This window comes from Babylonia areolata, chromosome 26, assembly GCF_041734735.1.
Source record: "Babylonia areolata isolate BAREFJ2019XMU chromosome 26, ASM4173473v1, whole genome shotgun sequence".
NCBI classification, from domain to species: domain Eukaryota; kingdom Metazoa; phylum Mollusca; class Gastropoda; order Neogastropoda; family Buccinidae; genus Babylonia; species Babylonia areolata.
Window position 1 is genome coordinate 34,928,187 of NC_134901.1, and position 17,285 is coordinate 34,945,471.

The 17,285-nt window shown below is 44.3% G+C and overlaps 1 protein-coding gene and 1 non-coding gene across 2 annotated transcripts; both read left to right on the plus strand.

Moving 5' to 3' along the window:
- The first annotated feature begins 2,579 nt into the window (after window positions 1-2,579).
- Trnat-cgu (transfer RNA threonine (anticodon CGU)) lies at window positions 2,580-2,651 on the plus strand. The gene has a single exon. It is a non-coding gene; the product is annotated as a tRNA-Thr (tRNA).
- An 8,882-nt stretch (window positions 2,652-11,533) lies between these two features.
- On the plus strand, window positions 11,534-15,896 carry LOC143300299 (uncharacterized). The gene is made up of 4 exons (XM_076613896.1): window positions 11,534-11,683; window positions 12,736-12,943; window positions 14,402-14,520; window positions 15,684-15,896. The coding sequence occupies exons 1-4, from the start codon at window positions 11,534-11,536 to the stop codon at window positions 15,894-15,896; spliced, it is 690 nt and encodes a 229-aa protein (XP_076470011.1).
- Window positions 15,897-17,285: the final 1,389 nt, after the last annotated feature.

Here is a 17,285-nt window from a genome sequence, read left to right on the forward strand (position 1 = left end):
TCAGCTGCTGCTATTTTCTCCCCCTCCACTAGACCTCGAGTGGTGGTCTGGACCCTAGTCATTCGGATGAGACGATAAACTGAGGTCCTGTGTACAGCATGCACTTAGTGCACGTAAAAGAACCCATGGCAACAAAAGGATTGTTCCTGGCAAAATTCTGTAGAAAAATCTACTCCGATCGGAAAAACAAATAAAACTACACGCTGGAAAAAAATTTTAAAAATGGGTGGTGCTGTAGTGTAGATGGCCCAGGTGCAGTGGGATTAAACGCTCAGTGCTGTATTTCAGTGATATATGATGCTGAAGTTACATGACACTATGCCAGCTTCCATTTGTAAGCAGTTAACCATACCATGACCGAGACAATCCCAGACTAAACAACTGGTTTTTCAGAAATGTTTATTTGTTTGTGACTTGTTTTTCTCATATTCCAGTTCAGCAATTTCATCTTCATAGAAAATGAAATGAAACAGCTTTGTATTTGCTAGTTCAAAGAATCTCTCAACTTGATGCAGGTGCTGGTCGAGCCAGACTATCTTCCCTCTTTCCCACTGCTGTATGAGCAGGATGTCAGTCTGAGGCAAAACAGCCCAGCCAAGACATGTGTTAGGCCTTTTGCTCCCTACTTGTTTTCATTGATGCAGATAAGATGTGTGTGCATCTAGGACTGTGTGTACGTGTGTTGGTGTGTGTGTGTTTGTGTATGTGTGTGCGCATAGGTGTGCATGCATGTTCATATTGTGTGTGTGTGTGTGTGTGTGTTTCATATCATGGTTTGTCCCCTGAAAGCAAAGTATGGCTGCCTGCATGGTGGGGGTAAAAACGGTCACACACGAAAAAGCCCACTCGTGTACATACGAGTGAATGTGGGAGTTGCAGCCCATGAACACAGAAGAAGAAGAATATCATGGTGTGTGTGAGAGAGAGATGTATGTATGGAACCATGCGTGTATCATCCATCCTTACACCCATCCATGAATGGAGAGTCACCTACTCCCCACAGACTCCAATATCACTCACAGGAGTAGTTTTGGAACATGTCTGATCCAAACTATACACCCTGTGGAGTTGAAACTGACTGTTCCAGTTTCACTTCTGGGGTTTATAAGAGTTAATGGGAACAAAGCTATTCAGTCAAACTCCTTTGAATTTATTCACACTGACTTTTCCATGTCCCAAAACACCTCCCTGTGGCCGCACTGAGACAGGTCAGGAATTATTTCAGTGTAGGAGCCTACCACGTACCCCAGTTGTTGTTTTTTACCCTGGGGTCAAATCTTTCTGACCCAGTGGAGTGATGGCCTGGTGGATACGCATCCACCTCGGAAGTGATAGAATCTGTGGGTACAGGTTCAAATCGCACACTTCAGTTGCCAGAACTTGATTTTCTTCCCCTGCACTATAGACCTTGAGTGGTGGTCTGGACGCTAGTCATTCGAATGTGCCGCTTAGCCACGCACATATTTAAAAGAGCCCATACAGTGGCAACAAAAGGGTTATCCCTGGCAACATTCCTGTAGAAAAAATCCACTTTGACAGTTAAAAAAAAAAGAAAAAAGAAAAAAAAAAGCATTTGCTATCACTGTCAAAAAAGGCACAACAATATAACAATATGAGTGGCGATGCACTGTGTTACTATCCCCAGGGTGACTGAGCAGCACACATGATTTCACACATGCAGAGAAATGTGTTGCGACCAAAAAGCAATACAATACAATACAATACAATACAAAAAAACCTGGGGCGTCTCCACAAAAGTCTGGAATGACACCTCCGTGTGTAAAACTTGGGCCTTATCACAAACTTAAGCCCTTCCACTAAACCCTCTCTCCCCACGACACGCCCTACACGTACCTCTCCCGATTTGACTTTAACCAAAGGGGTTGGAGGGGGTGTGTGGGTGGGGGGTAAAACCCAGCAGGTTGGTGTTTTGCGACCTCGCTCAGCCACGGTGACTCGATCACTCTTGATTACTGCACTATTTGTTGCTCAGTGATCTCGATCCGTGTTCTTTCCTGGATTGAAGAATGGATACATGTTTGTCCGACTCGCTTTCTGTCGGCTAAATCCATCACATGAATTTCTTCCCCTCCACCCCTCTGGCGGATACGAGTGAACGTCCACGCCTTGTTGTGAACACTCTATTCATTCCGTCTTGAAGGGGAAAATTGCGGATATTGCCCTTTCAGTCTCTGTCTCGACAGTATCGCTCTGTCGCTCTCCGTCTCTGTGACTGTCTGCGTACACACACACACACGCACACACACCTCCCACCCCACGCCCTCCAGTCACTGATATATTTTTAGATTCGTGCCTCCTGCACACGTATATCTGAGGATAAGCCGCACGGTCCCTTCAAAGCTACCTCATAATTATTGCTCTCTCAACCTTTCCCAGTCTCTCATGTTCACATGCACAGTAATGAAAAAACACGACCCTGAAATCCCTTTCATTGGTCCGCGCAGGTATCCCAAAGATATTCGGGGATACAAATGTAATCGAACATCGATCAGTGACATGATCGTGTAGTAACTCACATTATATTTATAAGGCTTTATTCAATGCTGCTCTCTCGTGAAGCCTCGGTGGCCAAGTGGTAAGGCGTCGGTCTCGTAAACCGAAGATCCAGGGTTCGATCCCCTGTCGGGGCAGTGCTGTTTTTTTCCTTCTTTTTCTCCCCTATCTCTTTCTTGTGTTATGATAACCGAAATGTACGACGGTCTAAATCGTTTTCAATGTTCGCAAGAGAAAGAAAGAAAGAAAGAAAGAAAAAAAAAGGGATGTACATACTCTTGGTGATATTAGACGTTATTAGACATTGTTCAAAAAAGAAAGGAAGAAAGAACAAAGAAGAACAAGAAATAAACCAGTTAACTGATACTGAATTAAAGACTTGTTTTTTTTCATTTATGAAGATCTGTTTGTGCTTAGTTATATCTGACATTGAAAATAAATGATATCTTAAAAGTGGTCGTGAGTCTAGTCGTTAAGTTTTGTCTTTCGTGCATGTCTTTTAACTTACTCTCACTGTGATGAAGGCCGGCATTGACAATGGTAATGGAAAAAAACTGAAGACATTTTCAACTGAAAATCTGCTGATTTCAGAACAGACACATTTACACACATACAAAAACACATTTACACACATACAAAAACACATCAGTAGCAAAGCATGTCCATACATAACACACACGCGTGCTCGCGCCTCACACACACACACACACACGCACACAGACAGAGACAGAGAGACCCGGCAGAGACAGAGTTTTTAATAGCATGTATTTTAACTCTTTTTTGCGAGAACAACACGAGTATTTAAGTGTTTTGAGAAGGGTGATTTGGAGTTATGCTTTCGGCAAACACCGGTCAGCTCAGTGATTTAATTAAGTTAGACAAAAACAATTGAAATTTTTCCATACATAAATATTTCTTCAAGCCATTGTAAATTGTTTCAAGCCTTCCAAACTTGAAGCATCGACGCTTTCAAATGTACTTTTTGTGTTCTGAAAGCTCACGTGAAAAGGGTTGATAAATAAAACCAATTTCATACACAATTTCTACAAAATCATTATAATTATAAATCGCTATATGTTTTTTTTTTTCAGGTCCTAGACAAATACATATTTTGCATGCGTAAATTGAGTTGCTGGGTAATTAACAACATCATGTATAGAAAACGGAATATCTGTTGCATACCTTACATTCACAACCATAATTATATAATTCACATTAGCCTTATTACCTTTGATGGATAACAAAACGGCCTACATTTTTCATCGTCATTTTTCTTGATTGACATTAATTACGTATCCACTTGTATACATAATGGGAAACAGCAGATGTTTATCAATAAAACTGACGTTTCTCTTATTTTTCTGGTGGATGTCTACAGAAGCCCACATAATTATATTATATATCCATAAAACAAAATCGGGTTGCCCTGGTGTGCTGGTGTCGAAATACAACAGCTGTATGCATCCAATTTTACAAAGCGTGGGAGAGGGAGAGGGTAGAGGTGGAGGGGAGGGGGAGGGGGGGGGGGGGCTAGAACGCCAGGTGGTGGTGGTGGTGGTGGTGGAATAAAGTATAACTGACGAAGTACTGATGCAGCGAAACAGGAAGCGCACATTCACATCAGTGCGGACGTTTTGCCAGGACCTCTTTTGAAAGAGATCAGCGACAGAAGACTGAGGTGCTGATAATTATTTCATTTTGCCTGCACCGCTGGTTTCAGTCTGAAAGGTACACGTGTGTATTCCGAGTATGTGCTTTGAACTTTGGTGTGATGCTTAATGTACTTTAAAGATTCTTCCTTAAAAAATAAAAATAAAAAAAAAATAAAAAGAAAAGAAAAAAAGCAACACCTTTCTCTGTAGTACAGAAATGTTGTATTATTTTCCTTTTCGAGTTGACCAACAACCCAAGCTGTATTTCTGAAATGGGTAGATTATTATTATTATTATTATTATTATTATTATTATTATTATTATTATTATTATTATTATTATTATTATCATCATCATCATCAGCAGCAGCAGCAGCAGCAGCAGCAGCAGCAGCGGCATTATCATCATAATCATCATCATTACTACTACTACTACTCAGTACTACGACTACTACTACTATCATTATACTTTGCAGTAGCAGTAGTAGTGTTAGAATTTTTTTATTATTAGGAAAGGATGAAAGATGTTAGGTGCCTTCAGAGAAAGAGAGGTCAACTCTGTGTGTGTGTGTGTGTGTGTGTGTGTGTGTGTGTGTGTGTGTGTGTGTGTGTGTGTGTGTGTGTGTGTGTGTGTGTGTGTGTGTGTGTGCGTGTGCGTGCGTGCGTGTACAGTAGCTTCATGATGCAGAACTCTCGTCGATTCTTGGAGATCGTGAGAAATGTCACAGTGTCAGCAGCACGACTTTCTTCAAGACCACACAATCCAGGTAACGATCTGTCCACTGTCTAGTTGTCTCTCTTCTTATCAAACAGCTCAATAATGTTCTGACTAAAAAAAAAAAAAAGTATGATTAAAGAAAGAAAGAAAAACAAGAAAGAAAGAATAAATAGTTTAAAAGACTGGCGTGGACTAACAACATCCAATCTATTCTGGTAATGGAAGTACATATTGTTGTGCAAGCAAAACCAAATTAGAAATAGATAGATAGATAGACAGACAACCGGTAGATAGATAGATAGCCGATAGATATATAGAAAGACATATAGATAGATAGATGAAAATAATAATGATAATTGTATGATTGTCAGTGTCTGATCATGACCATCAGAACAGCAAAGGAGGTAACTGCTGTCCCGAGTTTACTAACTGTTAACTTACGTCAATCTGTTATATAAGCTGATTGTAATAATAATAATAATAATAAAAAGAAGACAATATTTCAATTTCTTTTTCATAATGCAGCCTATTTCATAAAAAAATATAGATGGCCTAGTGTCTAACATTCCTTTTCTTTATCTTGAATTGGATGAAATATTACGGCCTGCTCTTGATGTTTATGATAAGTAGTTATTGTCTGTAACTGATCTGGACAGTTATAAAACAGAAGGACCGGATATTCACCATGAACTTTTGATCTCGTCTTTGCCGGCCATATTAAAGCCTGTAACCTCAGTGTCTCTTTGATAAAAGTCTGGACTAATGAAGCACTATGTCTTTGAGTACTCTCTCTCTCTCTCTCTCTCTCTCTCTCTCTCTCAGGCCCATAACTACAAAGTAGTCGCTGTGGGAAACCTGAGGACCGCAGACGCAACCTCCCTTCTCCATCTGTCTCTGTCAGCAGCCGCCGGCAGCAGCTCACGTGTATGGAGTCCGGTCCATTGTTTGATGTTCTCATGCCAGTTCTTCCGCTGTCTTCCTGTTCTTCTCCCGCTCTCGATGGTGCCTTGTTTGATTGTTTTGGACAGACTGGTGTGTCGAGTGTTGTGCCCAAACCATATCAGCTTGCGTCTCTTCACAGTTGAAAGGAGAGGTTCTTGAGGTCCAGCAAGGTTCTGCTCCGTACATATTCATTGGTCCTGTGCTCGATCCAGGAAATTTGAAGGAGCTTCCTCAGACATTTGTTCCCGAAGGCCTGGATCTTCCTTTCAGTTTCGGTCGTCAGTGTCCATGCCTCGCAACCATACAGTACAATGGAGACTACCAGGGCTTTGTAGATTTTGAATTTTGTGGGGAATCGGATGTTACTTTTCCACACTCTGTTCAGTTTGGTCATGGCTGCAGTGGCTGTGCCAATGCGAATTCTTATTTCTGCTTTGCTGCTTCCATCTTTTGTCAGGGTTGCTCCTAGATATTTGAAGTTTCCGACATCTTCCAGTTGTTCTCCGTTCATGAAAATAGTGGCATGGTCCATGTTCACGCTGTTTACCATGGTTTTGGATTTCTCTGTGCTGACCTCCATTCCGAAAGCACCTGATCTATCAACACTGAAGTCTGTTCAAGGTAAGTTCCTGCAGTTCTTCGTTCGTTCCCCCCATCAGACGAATATGCAACGTCTGGTTTGCTTTGAGTACGGAAAGCGGTATTCTACTTGTGGTATGGTAATCCTCACATTGCAAAAAAAAAAAAAAAAAAAAAGGATTAAAAAAAAAGAAAGAAAGAAGGAAGGAAAAAGGATATAACACACACACACACACACACACACACACGCACACACGCACACACGCACACACACACACACACACACACACACACACACACACACGAGCAATAACCATCGCCCAAAGTCCTTGTTATCAAGGTGTTTGATATATGTGTTCACAAACATGTATATTATTTTATGTCACTCGAGCATAGATCTCCATTAACATTGTTTCAACCAGGTATCATCCCAGTTGACTGACTCCACAGTAAGACTCGTACTAACACACAGTTTTTACTTTGTCTCCAAATTACTGTTTCCGATCGTATGAATTCTTTTGACAGGACGAATCCTTATCTCCAAATGGAAACCAATAGTAGGCCTAACATTCAAAACTATCCATCGATTTATGTGCAGAGTCTGCTCAACGTTCGATCTTTCTTTCCCGAATCTCTCAATATCACTCTCCCTCGCTCTCTTACTTTGGCCTACTTTATAATTCGTCAGTAATAATTTTGTTAATTGCAATACTAAGTCTTACAACAAAATAATTGTGACAAGTGAGGCTAACCTATTATGACTCACTTTTTTATGTGGATTAAAAAAAAAAAAAAATAAGAAGAAGAAAATAGGGATGTGTTTAAAAAAGGACACTCCCCTCATATATGTTTTTAACTGTTACTCAACTAATGAAATGAACAAACAATGAGGCCAGGTGCTTCCTTTTTTGAGGAAGTGTCTCCAAGGGTTCGTTCCAATGTACCTGTTATTTACCTGTGTGCTGGCTGAATCGGTAGCACAAGCAGCATTGACCTTGTTAATGGAGAGAGAGTCATTCCCTCCCATCAACACCCCCAGCCCTTCCTTCCTTCCCTCTTTCCCACCTACACCCTCCCTCCCATCTACACCCCTTCCTTCCTTCCCTCTTTCCCACCTACACCCTCCCTCCCATCTACACCCCTTCCTTCCCTCTTTCCCACCTACACCTTCCCTCCCATCCACACCCCTAGCCCTTCCTTCCCTCTTTCCCACCTACACCCTCCCTCCCACCCACACCCCTTCCTTCCTTCCCTCTTTCCCACCTACACCCTCCCTCCCATCTACACCCCTTCCTTCCTTCCCTCTTTCCCACCTACACCCTCCCTCCCATCCACACCCCTTCCTTCCCTCTTTCCCACCCACACCCTCCCTCCCATCTACACCCCTTCCTTCCCTCTTTCCCACCTACACCCTCCCTCCCATCTACACCCCTTCCTTCCTTCCCTCTTTCCCACCTACACCCTCCCTCCCACCCACACCCCTTCCTTCCTTCCCTCTTTCCCACCTACACCCTCCCTCCCATCTACACCCCTTCCTTCCTTCCCTCTTTCCCACCTACACCCTCCCTCCCATCCACACCCCTTCCTTCCCTCTTTCCCACCTACACCCTCCCTCCCATCCACACCCCTTCCTTCCTTCCCTCTTTCCCACCTACACCCTCCCTCCCATCCACACCCCTTCCTTTCCTCTTTCCCACCTACACCCTCCCTCCCACCACACCCCTTCCTTCCCTCTTTCCCACCTACACCCTCCCTCCCATCCACACCCCTTCCTTCCTTCTTTCCCACCTACACCCTCCCTCCCATCTACACCCCTTCCTTCCTTCCCTCTTTCCCACCTACACCCTCCCTCCCATCCACACCCCTTCCTTCCTTCTTTCCCACCTACACCCTCCCTCCCATCTACACCCCTTCCTTCCTTCCTTCTTTCCCACCTACACCCTCCCTCCCATCTACACCCCTTCCTTCCTTCCTCTTTCCCACCTACACCCTCCCTCCCATCCACACCCCTTCCTTCCCTCTTTCCCACCTACACCTCCCTCCCATCTACACCCCTTCCTTCCCTCTTTCCCACCTACACCTCCCTCCCATCCACACCCCTTCCTTCCTTCCCTCTTTCCCACCTACACCCTCCCTCCCATCCACACACCTTCCTTCCTTCCCTCTTTCCCACCTACACCCTCCCTCCCATCCACACACCTTCCTTCCTTCCCTCTTTCCCACCTACACCCTACCTCCCATCCACACACCTTCCTTCCTTCCCTCTTTCCCACCTACACCCTCCCTCCCATCTACACCTCTTCCTTCCTTCCCTCTTACCCACCTACACCCTCCCTCCCATCTACACACCTTCCTTCCTTCCCTCTTTCCCACCTACACCCTCCCTCCCATCTACACCCCTTCCTTCCTTCCCTCTTTCCCACCTACACCCTCCCTCCCACCCACACCCCTTCCTTTCCTCTTTCCCACCTACACCCTCCCTCCCACCCACACCCCTTCCTTCCCTCTATCCCACCTACACCCTCCCTCCCACCCACACCCCTTCCTTCTTTTCCACCTACACCCTCCCTCCCATCTACACCCCTTCCTTCCCTCTTTCCCACCTACAGATTTCAGATGTTTATCAGCTCTGAAATGGCTCTTTGAACAACATTAGGGTCAGCGTATGGTATTGCCTTTCTTGACATTTATACAGTGCGCCATAACGCGATTAATTTGGGATGAGAAAAAAAAGCTGCAATAGTTTAGATTGTTAATCAAACTGGTACATTTACAGACCAGCGTGCCCTTGAACAGACTGTTCATAAAACCCGTAAAATCACAGGTCTTGTCCTTCTTGTTGGATGGTCATTAAATTGGTTATAATGGCTTTGTTTAATTAAATAGTAATATACAATTGGTTGGGCCTGGGTATGTTACTTTTTTCTGTGTAGAATATCAGTGTGTTGAATGGCCCTAATATCATGTTATGATGCAAATGAAAACATGCTTTAAAATAACAACAACAACATTTATTTCATTGGATTCAAATGAAATGGTCCGCCACTGAAATGTGCTGGACACACGCTTCAAAATTTGAATTTGTTCGTAATCTTCTTTTTCATCTGCGTTCGTGGTCTGTAGCTCCCACGTTCACTCGTATCAACAACAACAACAAAAACTGAATGTCAGGTGCTATTTTGTTGAATAAAGATATGTTCATTTTCGAAAATTTCACTTTCTAAAAATATTGTCTAAATCAACACACACCTTACTTACAGTATATTAAAGATGTGTGTGGAAACCAATGTACCAATAATGTTTCGATACTTGTGAATGACACATATAAAATGAAATCATAATAACACTTATCAGCAGAGATACTAAAATTGATCTCTTTTACAAACTGAGTTTCCGATTTCTTCATGAACAGTCCCATATTCATCTTTCACGTGAAAATGTTTCATAGCTGTATGCCTAACGTTCTGATGTCATCTAAATTTGTTTTCAAGTCAGTTTGAATAAAAAGAAAATAATGATAATAATCACCACATCCTTCATAAAAAATATATCAAGTAGACGATGGCCTGTCATTTTACCACTTCAGTGATCAATGTATTCCACTGTCCTTCTACCCCCAACTCACCATTCACCACCTCCCTCCAACCTTTTATACGATAACATTCAAATTCAAATGTAAAAAATTAATGCTTTAACAAAATGTCCAGTCACCAGTGTGCTTGAGGGGGGATTAACTCTCTCCATACGAACGGCGAAAGAGACGAGGTTAACAGCGTTTCACCCCAATTACCACCATCAAAATATTGCAAGCGGAAGGCTCTTGTACTGAAGAGGTGAATGTTGACAAAGAATACCACAATTCTGACGACGGAAGCTAAAGGTTGGGTCATTGAGACACCCACTGGACATCCGAGGGGTCCGTGTAGAGGAGAAGAGAGGACTGGCCGTACTCAGTGAGTTAAACAAACATTCCACTCCACTAAGCAGAGACACCATAATGGCCTGACCCATGCTTTACCAATGACCATTTTAAACACGAACACAACCATGGCCGATTTAATTTCCAATTAAACAAAGGTACCCTGACTGGTAACTTCACCAGTTTAATGACCATTCTAAACAAGAAGACCATCTAACCAATTTAATTACTAAGTCATCTCTATTGTAACTGTCTAATTTTTTTTATAACCACAATGCAACATTTCTGAAATATTACTATTCTACTCGCTAGATTTCTATACACGATGTGTTAGTTATTGTTCATGCAATTTGAAAATAGATACTGTGTGTTCACATAATACTGGGCAAAACACAGCATTGTTTCATTTATTTAGTTACAAGTCAGTCATGTATATACTGTGTATATAACATTGCCACATACATTGTAGCCATGTATTGTTTGCCTTTTTGCCCATTTTGTTTTTTTGCCATGTGTCCCCCGGGGGAATTTTTGGAATAAAAATCTTGACTTTATTCTCTCTCCCTTCCTCCCTCCAGTGCCCCCCCCCCTTCCCCATCTCTCTATTTGATAAAATGAAAAATATATGAATGATGTAAGTCAACATTAATGACAATGCTATTCTACTTAAACAGGAAATGTTAAAATGCCATGCACTATTCTTCATCTTCTTCTTGATATTATCATAGTTATTTATTTATTTTTTTTTTTTTTTATTGGGGGTGGTGCATATGCAAGTGTATTCGTTTGTGTGTGTGAAGTGTCCGTTTTATATTTTTTGTATTTGTCTTTCTTGTTATGCCATTATTTTGTTCTTTCTCTCTTCTTCTTTTATTTATTCTATTTCTTTACTTTGTAATGGTAGTGGTAATGGTAGTAGTGGTAGTAATGACAGTAATAGCTTCATTGGTTTTTTGTTTCAGTTTTTGTTTTTTGTTTGCTTTTTTGCTTTTTTGTTTGTTTGCTTGTTGAATTTCTTTGCTCTGAGGGTCTGATGAAAAAAGCACGTCCTTGCTTATTCCACTTCCCTCATTAAAGAAAATTCTCTCTCTCTCTCTCTCTCTCAACCCACCAATCCATCCTCGCAGGTCTACCATGGCCTCGTTTCACGAGTGTCAACGCCAAGTCCTGCAGTCACGTGGTCAGCTGGTGTCGCCATCCCACCAGACGCATGAGCACAGGTGACGTCAAAAGCAGCAGCGCCCCGGATGACGTCAGTCACATTGTGCGTAGCTCTTTGCCAAGCGTCACTGTACCGGACGCTTCCTTCACCGAGGTGGTCTTCGCTGCATTCCGTCAGTTTCGGGACAAGACCGCCCTGGTATGTACCTGTAGCCTTCCTTCTGGTGGACCTTATGGTGGAAATCTTCTCCTTCTTTGTTCGTGGGCTGCAACTCCCACGTTTACAAGTATGCCCAGTATACACGAGTGGGCTTTTACGTGTGCGGCCGTTTATACCCCGTCCTGTAGGCAGCCATACTCCGTTTTCGGGGGTGTGCATGTTGGGTATGTTCTTGTTTCCTTAACCCACCGTACGCTGACATGGATTATAGGATCTTTAACGTGCGGATTTGATCTCCTGCTTGCGTATACACACGAAGGGGTTTCAGGCACAAGCAGGTCCCTCTGCACATAGATGTTGACCTGGGAGATCGGAAAAAATCTCCACCCTTTTCCCACCAGGTGCCGTTACGGAGATACGAACCCGGAACCCTGAGAGTGAAAGTCCAACGCTTTAACCACTCGGCCATTGTGCCCACCCATGGTGGAAATAATTATGATGACTTGTGATTTTTCCTCTCTCTCTCACCCTCCCTCCTTAATGTTGTATCTCTCATTGTCTCCGTCTCTGCTTTGTCCCTCCCTGTCTCTCTTCCTTGCCTGTACGCATGGGCATCTCTCTCTCTCTCGCCGCTCACTGTGCCAATGTGTGTGTGTGTGTGTGTGTGTGTGTGTGTGTGTGTGTGTGTGTGAGTGAGTGTCTGTCTGTCTGTGTCTGTGTGTCTCTGTGTGTCTGCTCTGTCTCTGTCTTTCTCTGTCTCTACCTCCCTCCCCCTCTCTTTCTCTTCAGTCCGACAGTGCCTCGATCTGCGGAAAGGCATCTATCTCTCTCTCTCTTCTCTCTCTCTCTCTCTCTCTCTCTCTAGGCTGTGTGTGTGTGTGTGTGTGTGTGTGTGTGTGTGTGTGTGTGTGTGTGTGTGTGTTTCCGAAATCAGCGGCAGTTTGTGATGTTTGCGATTAATCTCAGTTCAAGTGTTGAAAGCAGGGACTGAGCACGGAGCGAGTTAGACAGCGAAGAAATGAATCAAAACACGGGAAAGATTTGACTACAAGGTAAATTTGTTTCGTTTGTTTATCCGTGTTTGTCGCCAGGTGGACTACCTATCAGGGCAACAGTGGACTTTCAGCGAGGTGAGAGAGGCGGCCGTTCGCGTAGCCAGTGGTCTATGCAGACTGGGATTACGGCGTGGTGACACGCTGCTGCTGCTGGCCTCGAACAGCCCCCAGTTCTTGCTGCTCTTCTTGGCGTGTGCTGCTGCGGGAATCACAGTCTCCCCTGCCAACCCCTCGTCCATGCCTCGTGCGTTCCAAATTCTCTCTCGCTCTCTATCTCTCCCCCCCCCCCCCCACATCCCCCCTCTCTCTGTCTCTGTCTGTCTCTCTCACTCTCTTTCTGACTGTCCCTGTCTGTCTGTGTCTCTCTGTCTGTCTGTCTGTCTGTCTCTCTGTCTGTCTTTCTCTCTCTCTCACTCTCTCTTTTCAAGCAATTAGCAATAAACTATAAAAAAAAAAAGCTTTCAAAACTAGAAGTAAAATTATGTAGTTGGATAATTGTGCTTGTTTATGAAAACACACACACACACACACACACACACACACACACACACACACACACACACACACACACACACACTCTCTCTCTCTCTCTCTCTCTCTAATATCACTTAAAGTGGAAGACGTTAAACTGAAGACTACACACACACACACACACACACACACACACACACACACACACACACATACACACACGGCAAAACAAATCACAAACAACAACAACAAACAAACAAATAAACAAACAACAACAACAACAACAACACCCACCTGTTAGTAATTGTGTTAGATAATTTTATACCTCTGTCTCACTTGGTTACATCACCCCTACAAGGCCGTCTATCTCCCTATCTGTCTCTGTCTCTGTCTCCCTCCCTCCCTCCCTCCATCGCTCCCCCCACCCTCTGTTTCTCCTATGCCAGTTTCTATCTTTGTGTTTGTCTGTCAGTCTACATGTCTCATTCCTGCCCCTCACCTTCTTCACTGACGCTTTTCCTATGGCATGCTCTCTCTTTACTGTCACATTATGTGGTCGCCATTTTGGATAATTCTTGGCGGCTATATTGTATTGTGCAGTAATACATATAATCATGTTTATGCATGCCTGTGCAATTTCGTATACGTTACAGTTGTGAACACACACACACACACACACACACACACACACACACACATATATATATATATATATATATATGAACTGTATCCTGCACTGTTCAGTCCTTCACTGCCATGTCCTGAACTGTATCCTGTGCTCTTCAGTCCTTTACTGCCATGTCCTGAACTATATCCTGTGCTCTTCAGTCCTTTACTGCCATGTCCTGAACTGTATCCTGTGCTCTTCAGTCCTTTACTGCCATGTCCTGAACTGTATCCTGTGCTCTTCAGTCCTTTACTGCCATGTCCTGAGCTGTATCCTGTGCTCTTCAGTCCTTTACTGCCATGTCCTGAGCTGTATCCTGTGCTCTTCAGTCCTTTACTGCCATGTCCTGAACTGTATCCTGTGCTCTTCAGTCCTTTACTGCCATGTCCTGAACTGTATCCTGTGCTCTTCAGTCCTTCACTGCCATGTATCCAGTAATGTCCAGTCTCCCTGACTGGCGTGCCCTTCTCTGCCCTAGCCTCCTATGCCATGCGATGCAATGCTATGCTATGCTGTGTTATGCTATGCTGTGCTATGCAATGCGATGCTATGCTTTGTCCACAGAGGAACTGGCAAAGCGGATACAGATGTCTGGGTGCGCGGCAATAGCGGCCGAGGAGAGCCTTGTCCCTACCGTCAGTGACGCCCTGAACCTTGACCCCACACTGCAGGACAAGGTCAAGGTCAGTATGACAAGGTCAAGGTCAGTCTTGTCAGGGGGGGGGGAGTGGTGGGGGGGAGTGGGGGGAGGCGTCGAGGGGGTGGGGGTGGGGTTGATTTACTCATGGGATGCAGCCAAGGCCGCTCTGCCTAATGCTGCAGAAAATGCGGCGACGGAGCGCGCCTGTACAGCCTCCTCCTTCTGTTTGACCCAGTCTGCTACTGTCCTGACAAAGAATGAGCATTTATACTGCTCTGAACGTGTCTGGGGGACTTTGTAGCCACGGCTGTTATTGTGCACGTGCTTGGCAATGATGTTGGTTGCCACGTGGTCTGTGTAAGCCTTCATTTTAATCTTCCTCTTGGTTTTGTCTGCAGGGGTCAGGAATTCCTCAGGTGTATAGAGCTGGAACCTGGCCTTCTATCACTTTAAAAGAGTGTGACAAGCCTTTGTTGCTTCCTTGGCTCTTGTAGTGAGGGCAAACCCAGCTCCTGGAGCATCCAGGTGTCACATCCTGGGTCTTGTGACTTGTAACCCCTCTATATAGAGCGTGCTGCCCGTCTCTACACTCGCTCAAGTCTGTTGTGATTTCAAGTCTGTACGGGTCCCAAACAGTGGCTCCGTAATTCTATGACAGATCGAACGAGCGAAATGTAGGCTGTACGGCGGCACTCTTGAGAACAGCTTCCCAAGTTTCGTCGCAGGCTGCTGGAACGACGGTGGAGATGGTGCTGTTAGTTACTGCAGGCGTAAAAGAATGCGCATCCGCGTCGTATGCGTGTGTGTCAGTCGTGTTCGACTACGACCATCAGAGCGGCGACAGAGGCAACTGCTGTCCCGACTAGCTGGGCTGCAATTTTGATTACACCGGAGAATGTCTGGCCCAAATTACATCGCTGGTCATTCGGCCAAGAGAGCTTTCGGGATGGTCCCAGCCAAAGGTCAGCTAGCCCCCAAGGCTGCAGCGCTAATGACAGCCGGTGCCATCTTCCTTTCCAGATTGAGAAACCCTTCTTTTTTTTTCTTCTTTTGTGTGTGTGTGTGTGTGTGTGTGTGTGTGTGTGTGTGTGTGTGTGTGTGTGTGTGTGTGTGTGTGTGTGTGTGTGTTTCTTGTTATTTTCTAGATATTCACGTACAACCTCCAGCTTCATTTCACAACGGTTCTTATCGCATTTCATTTTGCAGTTCACTCAGATAGTGCTGGGGAGAGCAGCAGAAGGCTTCGTCCCCTTTTCAACTTTGCTGGAGGACGACGGGAAGGCATTTCCGGAGAACCTGGACATCCGGCCTGGTGAGGACCTCCTGATACTTCCGTTCTCCAGTGGCACAACGGGACCGCCCAAAGGCGTCATGTTGACTCACACCAGCGGTGTCGCCAGCATCATCCAGGGACAGTGAGTGAGACAAGACAAGACGAGACGAGACGAGAGACAAGAGTCAAGAGACAAGACTAGAAGAGAAGAGACAAGACAAGTCAAGAGACAAGACAAGACTAGAGGCAAGTCAAGAGACAAGACAAGACAAGAGACAAGTCAAGAGTCAAGAGACAAGACAAGAGACAAGACAAGAGTGGAGAGACAAGACAAGAGGCAAGTCAAGAGACAAGTCAAGAGACAAGACAAGAGACAAGACAAGACAAGAGACAAGTCAAGAGACAAGACAAGAGTCAAGAGACAAGACAAGACTAGAGACAAGTCAAGAGTCAATAGACAAGTCAAGAGACAAGACAAGAGTCAAGATACAAGACAAGACAAGGGTCGAGACAAGACAAAAGACAAGACAAGAGACAAGACAAGAGTCGAGACAAGACAAGAGTCAAGAGACAAGACAAGACTAGAGACAAGTCAAGAGTCAATAGACAAGACAAGAGTAAAGAGACAAGAGACAAGACAAGAGTCAAGATACAAGACAAGACAAGAGTCGAGACAAGACAAGAGTCAAGCGACAAGACAAGAGACAAGACAAGAGTCAAGACAAGCGTCGAGACAAGACAAGAGTCAAGATACAAGACAAGACAAGAGTCCAGACAAGACAAGAGACAAGACAAGAGTCAAGACACAAGACAAGAGTCGAGACAAGACAAGAGTCAAGAGACAAGACAAGACTAGATAAGAGTCAAGAGAAAAGACAAGAGTCGAGACAAGACAAGAGGCAAGACAAGACAAGAGTCCAGAGACAAGACAAGACAAGCGTCGAGACAAGACAAGAGTCAAGAGACAAGACAAGACAAAATCAAGAGACAAGACAAGAATCAAGAGACAAGAGTCAAGAGACAAGATAAGACAAGAGTCAAGAGACAAGACAAGAGACAAGACAAGAGTCAAGAGACAAGATAAGACAAGACAAGAGACAAGACAAGAGTCAAGAGACAAGACATGACAAGACAAGAGTCAAAAGACAAGAGACAAGAGACGAGACAAGACTAGAGTCAAGACACAAGATAAGACAAGAGTCAAGAGACAAGACAAGACAAGAGACAAGAGACAAGAGACAAGACAAGAGACAAGACAAGAGTCAAGAGACAAGACGAGATAAGGCAAGACAAGACAAGAGTCAAGAGACAAGACGAGATAAGGCAAGACAAGACAAGAGTCAAGAGACAAGACAAAAGACAAGACAAGAGTCGAGAGACAAGACAAGACAGGAGTCAAGAGACAAGACAAGAGTCGAGAGACAAGAGACAAGACAAGACTAGAGACAAGACAAGAGTCAAGAGACAAGACAAGAGACAAGACAAGAGTCGAGAGACAAGTCAAGAGACAAGACAAGAGTCGAGAGACAAGAGAA

What these genes read in the sequence shown, in the direction of transcription:
- LOC143300299 (XM_076613896.1), top strand. Translation starts at nt 11,534, where the DNA reads ATGAGCACAGGTGACGTCAAAAGCAGCAGCGCCCCGGATGACGTCAGT. An exon ending in TTCGGGACAAGACCGCCCTG is followed by an intron (nt 11,684 to 12,735) that starts GTATGTACCTGT and finishes GTTTGTCGCCAG; the next exon opens with GTGGACTACCTATCAGGGCA. An exon ending in CAACCCCTCGTCCATGCCTC is followed by an intron (nt 12,944 to 14,401) that starts GTGCGTTCCAAA and finishes CTTTGTCCACAG; the next exon opens with AGGAACTGGCAAAGCGGATA.